At 40.6% G+C, this 15,883-nt stretch overlaps 1 protein-coding gene across 1 annotated transcript; it reads left to right on the top strand.

Moving 5' to 3' along the window:
- On the top strand, positions 1–15,837 carry fgfr1b (fibroblast growth factor receptor 1b). Its single transcript, XM_080017857.1, has 17 exons — positions 1–121; positions 3,014–3,190; positions 5,628–5,729; positions 5,877–6,049; positions 6,378–6,501; positions 6,585–6,775; positions 7,074–7,218; positions 7,354–7,544; positions 7,630–7,754; positions 9,132–9,253; positions 9,356–9,466; positions 9,549–9,739; positions 9,825–9,947; positions 14,010–14,080; positions 14,182–14,319; positions 14,457–14,562; positions 15,346–15,837. Exons 2-17 carry the CDS (start codon positions 3,085–3,087, stop codon positions 15,622–15,624), a joined length of 2,298 nt encoding a protein of 765 aa, XP_079873983.1. The 5' UTR covers positions 1–121; positions 3,014–3,084; the 3' UTR covers positions 15,625–15,837.
- The last annotated feature ends 46 nt before the right edge of the window (positions 15,838–15,883 follow it).

Here is a 15,883-nt window from a genome sequence, read left to right as displayed (position 1 = left end):
CGACTCGGTTCGTTCCGTTCCGTTCCGTTCGGCATCTTCGACGACGACCGAGCGACTCGGCGTCGGAATGTGCTCCGGGCTGAAGTCGAGCGTCTTAAGTCGAGAGCGCGATCGATAACAGGTAAGGGTCGAGGGAGCGTGCGTGTTGTTTTTAAAGAAGAAGAAGAAGAAGAGGGATTAAAAAAAAAGAGGTCGTTGTTTTCTCTTTGAGCGCTCGTCCTCGCACGGCTTTGACGCGACACGACACGTGTTTGTTTGTTTGTTTGTTTGTTTGTTTCTTTACGGTTTTACTGGACGAGGCATAGGGACGCAGGCGCTAACGCGTAGTGTCGTCGCGGGGGTCGTCGTTATACGAGACAACACTTTATTCGTCCCCGGAGGGAGTTAATGCAGCGGCGTTTAAAAACAAAACAAAAAAAAAAAACAACAACAAACCAAACAAACAGTGCCAGGTCGAGCAAATAGTTTTTCAACTGAAATAAGATAATAAATAACACACGTTCCCGTCTGTCCACGCAACGCAGCGCTTCGTTAGCGTGTGTGTTACGACGCTACGTTCCAGAGCCGATCACGGTGGAGCGTTTACAGGACTCTGGTTAGTGTAACACGGACTTTATAGTCTACTTGAATAATACATTCATGTCAAACTGTTGTTTGTGAATGAAGAATGAGCTCTTTGTATGTAGTAAAACCTCCATTCTGTTTTTTAATTTTATTGTTATTATTATTATTATTATTATTATTATTATTATTATTATTATCGTCACGGATCATTCTGCCTTGATCGAAGGCATGTGTGCGTCGTGCGTAGAGTTTGATAGTTTGAGTCAAGTAGAGGTCGAGGTTCAGTTCATTCACTTTTATGCGCTTGCCGTTGTCACGCTGCTTTCCTGGATGGTTTCTTCTCCTTTCTTCTCTCCCTCTCAGTTTCATTCATTTCAATTCAAAAAGGCTTCATTGGGATGGGTGGGGTGTGTGTGTGTGTGTGTGTGTGCTGGGGGGGCTACATTTACATTAACATTGCTAAAAAAAATAAAAAAAAATAAATATAAAGTAAAATGAAAACAGAAAAAATGTAAATGTTGTAGTCAAAAGTATATACAAACGAGTGAAAAAAAACGAGAATATTCTTAGCATTGCCTTTTTGAAATAAACAAAAGTATAAAAGTATTGTACAGTGTAAGTGTCAACCAATAAACCAATACAACTTGAACAGTGTAACACGCTTAAACAATGCTATTCAAATAAATATATATTTATATTTTAAATATATGTTTATATATGCACAAGTAAGTGAGGATAACCACAAAATGAAAATGCAGTTTTTGCAGTTAGAAATATGTGTCCAGATAAATGATAAATAAGGATAACCTAAGATAGAGACATGTAAACGTTGTTCTTATAAATATCTGTACACCTATCTGACTCTCTCGCTCTTGCACCCCAGCCTGTTTTTTGGTTTTTTTTTTTTCCTGCTTGTATCATAGTGAAGACCCGGATTGGATCTGACCTGGTCAGCATCTATATGATGTATGTATTCTAGAGAAGTGTGTCCCCAGCCTGCCAGCCTGCTGCAGAATCTGGAGAGTAGGTGAGGGTGTTCTGGGTCGGGTTGTAGAAATAGAGAGGTCTAGGTCATGATGAGAGAGGGAGAGGGAGAGAGAGAGAGAGAGAGGATAGGGGGATTCGATTTGGGAGGGAACTTGGCAAGAAGGGGTGGAAGTTGCTCTGGATTACTCTGAAAGACTTACACACTTACATATAGACTTACAGTATATACTGTATAAGCCCGATAGACTTGATATAAAGTCTTAGACTGAATTTGAATTGACAAAGAATGATGTCGTAAAGGTTCGCAGAGCTGTGCAGATATTTCTGTCCTGCAGCAGTCTCAGAGCTGTAAATCCTATGATCCCACACGCACTCATCCAAGATCAGTTCGGAGACTTCTTATTAGACCTTACAAAGTTGGCAGCGACCGGCAAGGCAACAGCGCTTGTCCTGCGCGATATGGATTCTAGAGTGCCGTATATGTAAGCGGTGGTATTCATTTTGTTAATGGGACCCACAAGAGGATGACATCATATTGTTTTCCTACCGCATTCAACTCTAAAGTCTCTCACTGTCATTACCTGTCGGTGTCATTTTCCAGCTAAAATGTAATGTCTTTGCTCCCACAACATAACTCTTTGTTGGTGAAGGTGAGTTTTTAGCCGGAATACTAAAGTATACTGTGCTAACATTGTAGACATTGTTATAATGTAGTAATAATAATATAATAATAATTGATACCTAATCATTCATTGTTATCCATGCTGTATTATTGGATACATAATTATTCATCCCGTACTGTATATCCATTTATATTATATTTTATACCCACAACCATACTAGCAACCATGCTGCCAGACCGCCCCAGATATTGCCTTTTAACTTAATGCATCCCGTGCATTGACTCATTTTTTGTATATTCTGTATATTTCTGTATATTTGGCCATTTTAGTTTTTTATTAAGCTGTTTTTGGACTTTTGGCAATTATTGTTTTACTTTTGTTTTTAGACTGTTAAGCTTTTTATGCCAACTGTCTATACAGCAATGCACCAATCTTCCCCGTGACAAGTTTTCATGCATGAAAATGTACACTGGGAAATAAGCTGGGTAATCTTCCGAATAATGTATGTTTTCTGTGGATGAGAACTTCACACTCATGTGTTGGCAAACAGGGCAAATGGTGCTCTGGTACTCCAGTCATATGGTAGGTGTTTGTCTGCACGTGTTTCTGTGGATCTGTCCATGTGTGTAGCAGAATAAAGGACTGTGTTATTTTACACTATAGGCAGCTGTTGCAAATAATCTTGTGGCTTCTAATGCATCACAACATTTACTTCCCTGGTACTGGAAGGAACAACTAATGGAGCTTTTGGGTGTCTAGGGCAGGGTCATTTAACTTTTCTCGCCACGGTATATGTTATAAATCTTGTTTTGGTCTTTTTTTCTGTCCCTCTGTTGCAGTGTTGCCCGGCACCGCAAGTTAAAGCGAGCTGATGTATTAGAGCGGATCCTTCACACCCTTCAGTTCCAGAATGTTTCCCCGGCGTTGCTCTGGGCCTTTGCTGTGGCTAATGCTGCTTCTTCTCGCCCACTCACCTCTTGTCCATTCCAGGCCTTCCACCGCTGTGGCGGAAATAAGTAAGTGTGTCGACAAGTGTGCTTATGTCTCGGATTTATGTAAATGATTCTTTGATGACCTGACAACCTGTTGCTTATTTTTATGATCATTTGGTTATTCCATGCAATTGACTAACATGGTAAAATGACAGTCAAATAAAGTTACATGGTACTTAAAGGTGGTTAATGGGGTTAATGTTCATCACAAGTTAATAGTCAATAGTCGTCTTGGACTTGGTTAATATGTTTACCCAGCAGTCTTCATGGAACAAAGAGTCAATCACATTTTAGTCAAGTTGTAAATAGCACTTATTCAATCCTTTTTACATGATGCACTTAACAAATAATTTATTTAACAAAAAATGACAAAATATTTGATTTGATTATTCAATTAGTTGTTTCACTCCTTCTTATGTATATGCAGCATTGGATTGTATCAGTAATCATTTTATGCCTTCCGTACATGTAGATTGCTACCATTACAATTGATTCATTTTTAATTTTTGACTCTAATGTGCATCGCGTGTGCATCTCTTTATTTATCAGAAAGCTTTTAATCGGACAAATATAATGCAACAAATCATGTTCAATTATTTGAAATTGTTTGACGGCCTTTATATACAGTATACTGTATGTTGCTCAAATCGAAAGTATCGATTACAAATATTTTTAAATGATCAATAGCCACTTGCCACATGATCCATTACATCAGTGCTTTCTAAATGTAAATAAGGAATTTTCCTTATTTATATCTTTTTGAGTGGAAGGAGGAAGCATCTTTCATTTGTCTCTGTCAGACACACAGGCAGTAGGCACACAGCAGTCCCACCAAGCATTGATCAATGACCATAGGAGAGGCATTAACACATATATATATATATATATATGTGTATATATATATATATATTTATATATGTATACATACATACTGTATACAGTATATAGATATATATGTATGTATACAGCTACAGTATATACTGTATATCTATATCCTGTATACAGTATATATATATGTATATATGTGTGTGTGTGTGTGTGTGTGTGTGTGTGTGTGTGTGTGTGTGTGTGTGTGTGTGTGTGTGTGTGTGTGTGTGTGTGTGTGTGTGTGTGTGTGTGTATACTGTGTATATATATATATATAATATATGTATACTGTATACAGTTTATAAATGCAGGTGCTTGAGAGAGTTCCTGTGGAATCACATATGTTATAGTTTGTGCCTTGTGCATTCTCACTGTACCTCTATATATCTATATCGTTTGGTGTTAAGTTGGAGTGACCATTTGTCAGTTGCTTGGGTTTGGGCTTTTCCTTTTCTCTTATGTCTCTTTGACTCTTTTATGTCTGGGTTCAGTGCCCGCCAAAAACATTTTAGTTCCAGCAGAAAGAGCTTGCTGGGCGGCCTGAGTGTGACTGCTTAAAGTCTTTAAGACGCTGTTTAAAAAGTAATAAAACTTTCCCATGAAAAGGCCCTCTGTAAAAAAAAGATACAAACTTTTTTTCAAAGGTTTGGCTGTTTTGTTTTTCGAAGCATCTGAGAATGGTTAAAACCTTTCTTTTTGTTCATGGTGAAACCAATGTTTGGCTCTTGGAGCACCGGTTATAGTCTTTATATCCTGTCCAGACACTCCAGAAATGCAGACGTGCCAGGTCTGGAGGCTGGTGTGGGTCAGACCCAGTCAGGCTGGTCAGACTCAGTTCTCTTCATGGACAATTAACTTTTCCTCTTTCTTTCTTTCTTTCTTTCTTTCTTTCTTTCTTTCTTTCTTTCTTTCTCCTTCCCATTCTAAGTGTCACTGTTCGTGTGTGTGTGTGTGTGTGTGCGTGCGCGCGCGCGTGTGTGTGTGTGTGTGTGTGTGTGTGTGTGTGTGTGTGTGTGTGTGTGTGTGTGTGTGTGTGTTCGCTTTTTTGTTTTCCAACCATCTGGTTTCCAGCTGAGTGCAAGTGTGTGCGCGTGTATGAGTGTGAGTGTGTGTGATACTGTTGTTTCGGGGCCTATAAATTCATGTTTTTCTCTCAGTCAAGAACACATCAAATTTAACTCACCAACGCAGTCTCTTTCCCATAAACAAAGCCTGCTTTCATTTTCCTCACTTAATTCTATTTAGATAGATAGATAGATAGATACATACAGTAGATATCCTGCCTTTTATTTCCTCACTTCCTCTTCTATCAATTATATTTCTTTCACATGAAGACTTGTGCCTTTTTGAATGAATCCACCCTCCCCTCCCCCAGTTCCCCCAAACGTTCTATGCTTAAAAAAAACAATATTCCTGTAGAACAGATGCTAACACAACCCGGTCAACTCATCACCGTATGTATTCATCTGTTTTTTTTTTTTTTATTTAATTGTTTTTTTTTAATATTGGGAGTTTTCTATCATAATGGCCTCTGTTGGTTTGACCACAAGACAGTCTTCTACAGAATTTCACACTTTCCTTTCCTTTCCTTTAGCTGATACCGTCAAGTCATCCGAAGATGAAGAGGACGACGAGTCATCCTCGGAGGAAAACACCTTGTCAAATGAATTCTCCACCAGCAACGAAAAACTCCAATGTAAGCTTTCGATTTAAAGTACGAATCACTCCTATATTCCCCATTTGTTCCTCGCCTTTTCTCATGGTCTTTTCTAATGAATGTACATATATAAGAGCAACCATTCAAATGTGTTTGATTTTCCTTCTTCCTTTACCATCGCTGTAGTCGCGGCCCCTCAGTGGGTGATGCCAGATAAAATGGAAAAGGGACTCCACGCCATTCCAGCAAGTAACACTGTGAAGTTACGATGCCAAGCGACAGGGAACCCGATTCCCTCATTGCACTGGTACAAGAATGGCAAAGAAGTCAAAAAAGACCAAAGAATTGGAGGATTTAAGGTGAAGTTTGTGAAGTCAGTCCAACACCAGTTCCATTCACTTTTGTAAATTAATTAATTCATTTATTTACACATATTTTTTTACATCTATATTAACATTATCATTGTTATTATGTATATATTATTATATTATAATTGTTATTTATTTATTTATAATATGAATTCATTTATCAATTTTATATATATATTTTTTGTATTTTGTATTTTATTTGGCTTGATGATCCTAAGTATGCATAGTAAACCTCACTGGCGATTCGGTTATTGGTTTGTTCAAACAATTAGAACATTTTTTTTTTTTTCTTAATTTTTGCTTATCTGAATTCCTTCAGATCAGAGATCACTTGTGGACTCTAATAATGGAGTCGGTGGTTCCATCCGATAAAGGGAATTACACCTGTGTGGTGGAGAATGAATACGGCAGCCTCCAACACACCTATCTGATCAATGTAGAAGGTAAGAGTGTTCCGCGTGTTGTAGTCATGTGTTGCCAATTGCCATTTTTAAAACGTGGTTCATTTATTGTTTGTGGATTCCAGAACGTTTCCCACACAGACCCATCCTCCAGGCCGGACTCCCGGCCAATCAAACTGCGATCGTTGGGAGGGATGTGATGTTCGTGTGCAGGGTGTTCAGCGACCCTCAGCCGCACATTCAGTGGCTCAAACACATCCGTGTTAACGGCAGCACAGTGGGACCGGATGCTCTTCCTTACGTCCAAGTTCTAAAGGTGGGAATGTTCTACATCCATGGCGCTATCAATCGTTCAATCGATCGTCCCGTCTATCTATCTATCTGTCTGTCTGTCTGTCTGTCTGTCTGTCTGTCTGTCTGTCTGTCTGTCTGTCTGTCTGTCTGTCTGTCTGTCTGTCTGTCTGCCTGCCTGCCTGTCTATCTATCTATCTCCATTTCCACACACACACACACACACACACACACACATATATATATATATATATAAAAATATATATATATTATTTTTTTCCCATATATATAATATATTTTCATATATTCCTCGTTACTTCCAGACTGCTGGTTTGAACACAACAGTCAAGGAGATGGAGGTTTTAACTCTGAAGAGTGTGACTTTTGATGATGCAGGAGAGTACACTTGTCTGGCAGGAAACTCCATCGGAATTGCTCACCATTCGGCATGGCTCACTGTAGTTGAAGGTACGTCGGGGATATTCCAAACGAGGAAAATGGGGACATGTAATTCTTCTTCAATAGCAGACCGCTATCAAAAGCTGCCTGCCACATCTCTTCGCCATATCCATTCCCTTATGTCTTTCCCATTCTCGTGCTTAGATCTCCCCCCGTCTCCCATGCCTTCGCAGACCTACTTGGAGATCTTTATCTACTGCTTCGGCTTCTCAGTTGTCATCATCCTCGCCGCCATAGTAATCATCTGCAGGCTGTACTGCGCTCCGAAAAAGAGCGACTATAACAGCCAGCTGGTTGTACAAAAACTGGCCAAGAGTATGCCTCTTAGAAGAAAGGTAACGTGTCTCTTTCTGGCAGACTCATACCTCCTTATTTCTATAGACACAAATCAAACGGATCGCATATTCTTTTGTGTTGTAGGTGTCAGTGGAGTCCTCCCACCGGTCGGGCATGTCCCGTCTCTCCGGCACAGCCACCACCATGCTGGCTGGGGTGTCTGAGTACGAGCTTCCCCATGACCCCGACTGGGAGCTGCCTCGTGACAGGTACTCTACGCGCATATCTGGCTTGTTACGCTACAGTCCAGACCAGTCCAGAAGTATTAGGTGTTTTCGGACCAAACAGTTCTGGGGACTCCCCGGGGGGAACGAGGAACTGGGGGCGGTCTACCTTCAAGGGCTTTTTTTCTGGATACATTCGCACTGGCAGTAGGAACTTTGAAGGTGACGTCAGCCAGTGGGGTTTCAGCACTCGTTCCGTGTTGTATTCACTCCGTAACTTTCACGGATTTCACCTTATCAGTCCACCAAAATCTGTTTCTGAACAACTTTGAGGCGAGAAATAAGCAATCCAGTTTCTGAATCCTGACTCATATTAGATCTACATATTAGGTATTTTTTTCCAACTTTCGTAAGGCAAGGGCTCCCATCGGGAATTTTGTTTCATTCAGTTAACGTTGGAAAATAAATAAATACAGCTACGATAAAAATATATTTTTTTGTTTTTTGTTTTTATTGGTAATTTTGTTTTTATTTATTCAGTGTACCTTGCCACCAAGAGCGATGAAACCCGGTTAGGGTGTACTGAGAGGGTCGGTCCGAGTCCACGGCGATGTTGGGGCGGAGGGGCACTATTTTTTTAAAATATATTTGGAAATAAATTGTAATAATAATAAAGACATGTTTACTTAGAATTAAGCGTCTTATTCTTGGCTTAGATTGTTGGTTGTTGTAACCGTTGTACATGGGTTTCCGGTGCTGCGTTGGCTGTCACTGAAGGATCCTCTTGTGTCGGTTAGTCCCTGTCCTGGAGTAGGAGCTAAAAAAGTCCCTCAAGAACTTGCATTCTAAGAACTACGATCGTTCCTCGTTCCTGCAGTACCAACACAAAAAACGTGATGTTCCTCCGAAAGTTCTTAGAACTATGAAAAAGTTCCTGCGGTGTGAAAACGCCTATTGTTTCTGGCCGTCTCACATCTGGCATCTCATAAAATCTAGGCCTCAAATATGGACTAGTCCAGCGTTTTTTGTGAGACCTACTTGTAAGAGCTGACCAGGTGCGGCATGAAACATTTCCAAATTCCTCTTGAAAAAATAAATAATGGAAATGAGGTCTTGTGTTGTAAGATCAAAATTGCAAGGCCGCACTAATTCACCAGTTCCAGCCAGAATATCAGCTCTGTGTTAATCAGAACAAGCTTAAGTTTCTCTCTGAAAGTGAGGACTATAATTTGTGATGCAAGGTTCGACTTTTCTTTCTTTGATCCGGTTCTTGACGAGAGTCAGAGAGTTGCAACAGTCAACACCAAGAGTTGGCTCTGAATTGTGAATGGAATTCTCATGGGTTCATTTCATTGTAAAAAGTATGAAAAGGTCGGGAAAAACCGGGCGAGTCAATAACGTGTGTCTTCCCGTACTCCTCAGACTGACTTTAGGGAAGCCCCTCGGAGAAGGATGTTTCGGTCAGGTGGTCCTCGCTGAAGCCATAGGCCTCGATAAAAACAAGCCTACGCGTCTCACCAAGGTGGCGGTCAAGATGCTCAAAGGTGCCGTTTTTACTGCAACTAGCTGAATCTATACAGTGCATCTCGACATAAACATGAACTTCATTGTATACTTCTGTATGTATCTATATTTACACTTTGCAGCGGACGGCACAGAGAAGGAACTGTGTGACCTGATTTCCGAAATGGACATGATGAAAATGATCGGCAAGCACAAAAACATCATCAACTTGTTGGGGGCCTGCACACACGACGGTGAGGCTAAAAAGGTTTGGGGTTTAAGAGTGAAATGTATGGTACACTGTAATTAATGCTCTATTAATAACTTTTCCTCCAGGCCCGCTGTACGTGGTAGTGGAGTACGCGTCACAGGGAAACCTGAGAGAGTACCTCCGTGAACGTCGTCCGGTGGGTTTGGAGTACTGGAGTGGAACCCGGCAGGCGCCCCTGGGCAGTTTGGAGATCGGGGAGCTGGTGTCTGCAGCTTACCAGGTGGCCAGAGGAATGGCATATCTGGCTTCAAAGAAGGTGAGTTAGCATTCCACATGGCGGCGATAAGGTGTTTGTCCTTTCTTCCCCTATCTGTATTCCTATGGCTTTTTCTCTTTGATAGTGCATCCACAGAGACTTGGCGGCCAGGAACGTTCTGGTCACAGAAGATAACATCATGAAGATCGCCGACTTCGGTCTGGCCAGAGACATCCACCACATCGACTACTACAAGAAGACCACTAATGTAAGCCAGCAGGCGATATTAGACAGTGGTCTGTTGAAATAACGGTTTAAAGCATAAAATATTTTATTTGGGGAAAAGATTTCTACAACATCATAGCTTAATTCATATGAATGAGTATATGTCCCCTGTATGGAGACTGTTGCGTCAGCTGTAATTTTAAAGGTGGAACCATTTCTTTTCACTACAGCCGCTATAGTAGAACATAACCAGAGAAACCTATCATACCTATAGAAGAACCTAACCAGAGATACATATCGTACCTAAAGTAGAACATATTTGTCTGAAGACGTTTTGACGGTTTAAGAAGGTTCCCAAGAAGTTGTCCACAAATGGTATTTTGAGGGAGCAGCAGTATCCCTTGAGCCATGTGTGTAGCTGAAGTTTATAAATTCTTTATAAAGTTTATAAAGAATTTTATATCTTTGAAGTCTTATGTCCTGGACGCGGGCATCCGGGTAGCAGAGGGTTTTAGCCGCTGGCAAGGTGATGTGTTGTTCTGTGGCATGGAAAACAGCGGGGTCTGCGGTGGCGGAGGAGCCACCTACTGGCCCGGGAGCAGAGGCCCGGGCAGACGATGGATAGTCTGGCGGCAGTGGAGATGAGACTGGCGGCGGTAGGGAGCGTCTCGGTGCCCTCAATGCGAACTCTGAGCCCTTCCCAAATGGGGAATTCCTGCATATCCCTGACATCGACTGTGTGCTCCAGGGGTGAATCTGTTCTCCAGCCTGAGAGCGTCCAACATAGAGCGGCGCAAGGAGCGCACACAACGCTGGCCACAGCTCGCCGCCAGTTTCCAAGCCTCTGGGGTGGAGCAGGTCCGGGACTTTGGCCATGGCTCCTCTATCACAGCTGGCGGGGCGTCAGATGGACCCCCCCCCACAGTGAGAATGGATCCAGGCCATGGGAGAGTAGAGTCTAAGTCCGGTCTGATCACAACGGAGGTCATGGACCAGGAGATGTGCTTAGCCTGAGCGCTGGCGGCCAGATGCACGAACAGTTCATCCTTTTTCTTCACGTCCTCACGCAGGCTGTGGATGTCTTCAAAGACCGACTTCTCTAGAGCGCTGAGTCTGTCAACCAGGCGCAAACAGTTCCCACAGTCCAAGGAGGTAATAGTGTAGGAATATTTAGCAATATGCTAAGCTAACAGGCTAACTAGCACTAGCAAAGCCAAAGTTCACGTTCCAAAATCCGCAAAACAGTTCAGGCGAGGGTCAAAGCCAGGAAATAGTAAGGATATCACAGATAATTCATGTGTTTGAGTTACCATATTTCCTCAAGTATAAACAGTTACTCAAATAAAAACCGGGCCTCTAATAAATGCCGGGGGTGTGGTCAAAATAAACAGAGGCCTAAACCCTATGTGGCAGATTCGCCACCATACGCCACGCACAGAGACACAGATGACGGGGGGTTGATCACACCAGTTTATTGTAGAGATGAGGCTAGGTGGAATTAGCCAGGAGCAGAAGGAACATGTCATGACACAGGGCTCCCATCCGGCTGTGTGGATGGGGTTTTTAAACCTGATGCTCGTTAGCCCAACCAACGGGCATCGGGTGTGGCTACTTAAGCCCACGGTCAGGGGAAAATCCAAGGATGAACTACCAGTGCCTGTTAGCATGTATACAGTACCCCGGTTAAGCATAACGTATATTTCCGCTGCTTTACTGTAAATTGATAAATTTATGAATACAATCATGCTATCTTCAACACTTTGTTGTCTTCAATTCATTATGTGAGAGGCGAACCTAACTCTGAGAATTGGAGCCTCTTATAAGTGATTATTACTAATTACTACTACTCTATGAATACTTATTTGAAGTATATTATTCGTATCTATCGATCCTTGTTGTTTTTCATAACAACAGCTAATGCACACATAATTGTAATTGACCATCTGTGCATGCTGGCTATTTATTGTGTATCACATGTTTTGCCTATTGCTTCCTACTTTTAATTTTTTTTTTATAATAATCATTTGTATCATAGCCTTCCAGTCTACAACTTTTGCACAAGGATACAGTACTTTTCTCTAATTGCTGCCGAACACATTTTTGAGTGTCTATGAAGCAGACCGCAGACAAGGCCTTGGGCCATGTCTTTGTTTACACTTAATGGCCGGTCATTGTCTGTCACCCCACAGACGTTTCTCCGACGGAAAAGCTCAAATACAGAAATTTGTTGTGATATTTCACAATTATTTTAAGTAACATAATAACTAGATTCTTCAAAAATTCTAATTTTGAAATCAAAAGGCTGAAGACTAAAACCTATAAACCCACACACTTGGCCACTTGAAAAAATGGCTAGTAAAACCTTAAATCTAGTCACTTTAATATATCAAGTATTACATACCTGTTTTGTCTTACCTCTTAGTAGTATATTGCAGTGTTTGTCTTACAACACTGTGTCTATCTTTCCATTCAGTATGACACTGAATTGTTGTGGCCCACAGATATTTAAGATGTCCACTATCAAGTTGACTCACTGTCATTATTGTCTGCATTTTGTTTTGTCTTTCTTTTAGATAAATACTTTTATAATTACTTACACTCCACTACTTCTTTTCATTTTAGGTTTAAAAATGTTGTTAAAAAATTAACTGTTTAAATACTCTATAAATTCTATTTTTAAATACTGTTTTATTTTAATCAATACTATGCCCTTATTTTACGTATTTTGTAAAGTTGAGTTGGCTCTGAGACTAAGAATCTCATTACTGGTAATGATGCTTGCATTGTTATCAAGTATTTGACAATAAAGTTGAAACTATAATTACATAGACCTAGTTTCAGTGATCTCATTACAAAGCTATTGAACTTTGTTATTTTCAAAATGTAAATAAAAAATAGCTCCCATTTTGAAATTGAACAGCTGTGCAACATGTCGATTAATATAAATCATTGAGACCTATTCCCATTCATATGACAAAAAAAAATTTAACTTTGAAAGATGACCTCTGGTCAGGGTTCAAAGGATAATATCTGAGGTCGAGTCAGGGTTAGGGGTGAAAATCTGAAATCTCTCCCTGGAATATGATTGTGTTTTTTTTTAAGTTAGCGCCACCTCATGGTGACACACTGCCATTGAAGAAATGGGCGTGTTTACGGTTGAAATTAAACACGCCCTGTCAGGACACATGAGAGCTAGGGGGGAATCCAGAAACTGGCTGGAACTTGGCTGCAATTCGGCTGTCAGCCGCCTGGAAGAAGCCACCTCAAGTGGCTCCTACTGTAGAGTACTTATAGTAGAACATAACCAGAGATACCTATCGTACCTATAGTACTTATAGTAGAACATAACCAGAGATACCTATCGTACCTATAGTACTTATAGTAGAACATAACCAGAGATACCTATTGTACCTATAGTAGAACATAAACAGAGATACCTATCGTACTTATAGTAGAACATAACCAGAGATACCTATCCTACTTAGAGTAGAACATAACCAGAGATACCTATCATATTTAAAGTATTTATAGTAGAACATAACCAGAGATACCTATCGTACCTATAGTACTTATAGTAGAACATAACCAGAGATACCTATTGTACCTATGATACTTATAGTAGAACATAACCAGAGATACCTATTGTACCTACAGTACTTATAGTAGAACATAACCAGAGATATCTATTGTACCTATAGTAATTATAGTAGAACATAACCAGAGATACCTATCCTACTTAGAGTAGAACATAACCAGAGATGCCTATCGTACTTATAGTAGAACATAACTAGATTTAACCACTCATTATTATTTCTATTGACAAAGGTTAGGCATCATTATACAGTACATCCTAAGTTTCCTCTTGAAGCCTATTTACAAAGATGTCAAGAGTAACTTACAATCAGCAATGTTGGAAAATCTTATTTTTGGGATCTATTAGTGTTAATGACTTAGGAGGCCTCTCACCCACACCTATTGCAGACTTGTTTAAAGCTGGTTGGAGACTCAAATAGTTTGTGAATGACTCTTACCTACACCTTAATAATTGAAAAGTATTTTTCTTTATTATCTTTCTTTTCTTTCTTTGTATTTATTCATCTCACAGGGTCGCTTGCCAGTGAAGTGGATGGCGCCCGAGGCGTTGTTCGACCGCATCTATACCCACCAAAGTGACGTGTGAGTCTTTCATTCCGAATGCATATTTGGCACCGTTACTAAGTTTGGTAGATTGATTTTTTTCCCCACCTCCTCATCACATGTCGACATGTGTTTACCAGATGGTCGTTCGGGGTCCTGCTGTGGGAAATCTTCACCCTTGGAGGCTCGCCCTATCCGGGCGTCCCAGTGGAGGAGCTCTTTAAGCTGCTCAAGGAGGGCCATCGCATGGAGAGTCCCGCCGCGTGCACCCAGGAGCTGTGAGCGCAGACTCATATATATAAATATATATATATATATATATATTTAGAGATAGATAGATAGATAGATAGATTCTTATCTATTCACACAATATCTTTATTTACTTCTCTAAAATGTTTCTGTGTGTTTTCACTAGGTACCTGATGATGAGAGACTGCTGGGACGCTGTCCCGACCCACAGGCCCACGTTCCAACAGCTGGTTGAAGACTTAGACCGTACCCTGTCACTAATATCCAACCAGGTAATAACAGTTTGTTTACTTTTTGTTCATCCCTTTTGTGGATATCAGTGAAAGTAAAAATAACCTCGAAAGTGGATATTGACGCTCTTGAAATATTGCATTGTGACATTGGCATTAGAATGGACAAAATTGCGCGATGCACCAAAAAAAGACAATACACAAAAAAACATACACAAAAGGCTATGCCAGGATGAGAGTAAGTAGTACAATGTCTATCCTAAAATAGGAAATCACATTTCATTTTCAAAAATGCTGGTATAAAAAGGAATTTATTTTTCGAACACATTTTTATCAATTAGCAAAAATGAAATATCAAGTTTGACCTTTTTTTCAGTTGAAAGCCTTATTTAACGTCGAAACAGCTCGCTACGGATTCCAAACATTCCCTATCAAGCGTTTAAGCGCATTTAAGTAAAATAGGGTAGAGGAACCAACATTCACACAACTTGTGCTGTAACACATTCACACTATACATACTGTAATAAGCTAGTTAGTAAATAGTTATAGTTCATATTTATACTTTTTCCCCTATATACCCATAACAATTTATCCTGTGAGTATCGCATTTTGTATATTCTGTGTATTTTTAGATATCTGACTTTTTCTGTTTGTTTGTTTTTTTTCCGGCTATTTGTATATAATTGACAATTTTGATAGAACATTTTTATTTTCTTTCAATTCAATTTCATTATTATTTTATTTTATATAATTATTAGGGTTTTGTGGATGCTAATCGTCCGCTAAGATTCTCCTTTTCTTTTCTTTTCTTTTTTCTTTTCCCAGGAGTACCTTGACCTGTCAGCGCCTCTCGTCCAGTATCCAGCGGCCGACAGCGGCTTGGACACGTACCACAGCTCCTCCGCCTCAGCCCACTCGCGCGGCTCCATTGAAGGCCTTCTTTCTTTTCCGCTGCCCGGAACTTCCTGGAACCCCCCGCCCCAAACACCCGTTTCCTCTGCCGTGCAGGGGAGCGGCCGTCCCAGTCGACCGCAGAGAGAAGACCAAGAAGGAGAAGGAGAAGAACAGGCCGCCTCGTTGGAAGTCTGGGCCAGGGCCATGTGAAGGGGCAGCTGTCCCCAAGATCAGCGTGACCCATCTCACCCAAATAGACGGACGCAAAAAACCCAAACTCCCAGTTTCAAGTCGTGATCTGGTCATTTTAACCATTTTATCATAACTCCTACAACGGCACAAGTCTACATTCCTGTACAGATAAAAGCTTTTTGAGCTAAACGTGTTAATAGATTAATAATATTAAAATCGTTTATTATTTTTGTTTGGCTTCCGATTATTTGCAATTGTAACGGAATGAGGGAATTTG

The sequence above is a fragment of the Zeus faber genome (genome assembly GCF_960531495.2).
Source record: "Zeus faber genome assembly, chromosome: 17".
NCBI lineage: Eukaryota > Metazoa > Chordata > Actinopteri > Zeiformes > Zeidae > Zeus > Zeus faber.
This window is presented reverse-complemented; position numbering and strand designations above follow the sequence as displayed.

What these genes read in the sequence shown, in the direction of transcription:
- fgfr1b (XM_080017857.1), top strand. Translation starts at nt 3,085, where the DNA reads ATGTTTCCCCGGCGTTGCTCTGGGCCTTTGCTGTGGCTAATGCTGCTT. An exon ending in CACCGCTGTGGCGGAAATAA is followed by an intron (nt 3,191 to 5,627) that starts GTAAGTGTGTCG and finishes CCTTTCCTTTAG; the next exon opens with CTGATACCGTCAAGTCATCC. An exon ending in AAAGAATTGGAGGATTTAAG is followed by an intron (nt 6,050 to 6,377) that starts GTGAAGTTTGTG and finishes GAATTCCTTCAG; the next exon opens with ATCAGAGATCACTTGTGGAC.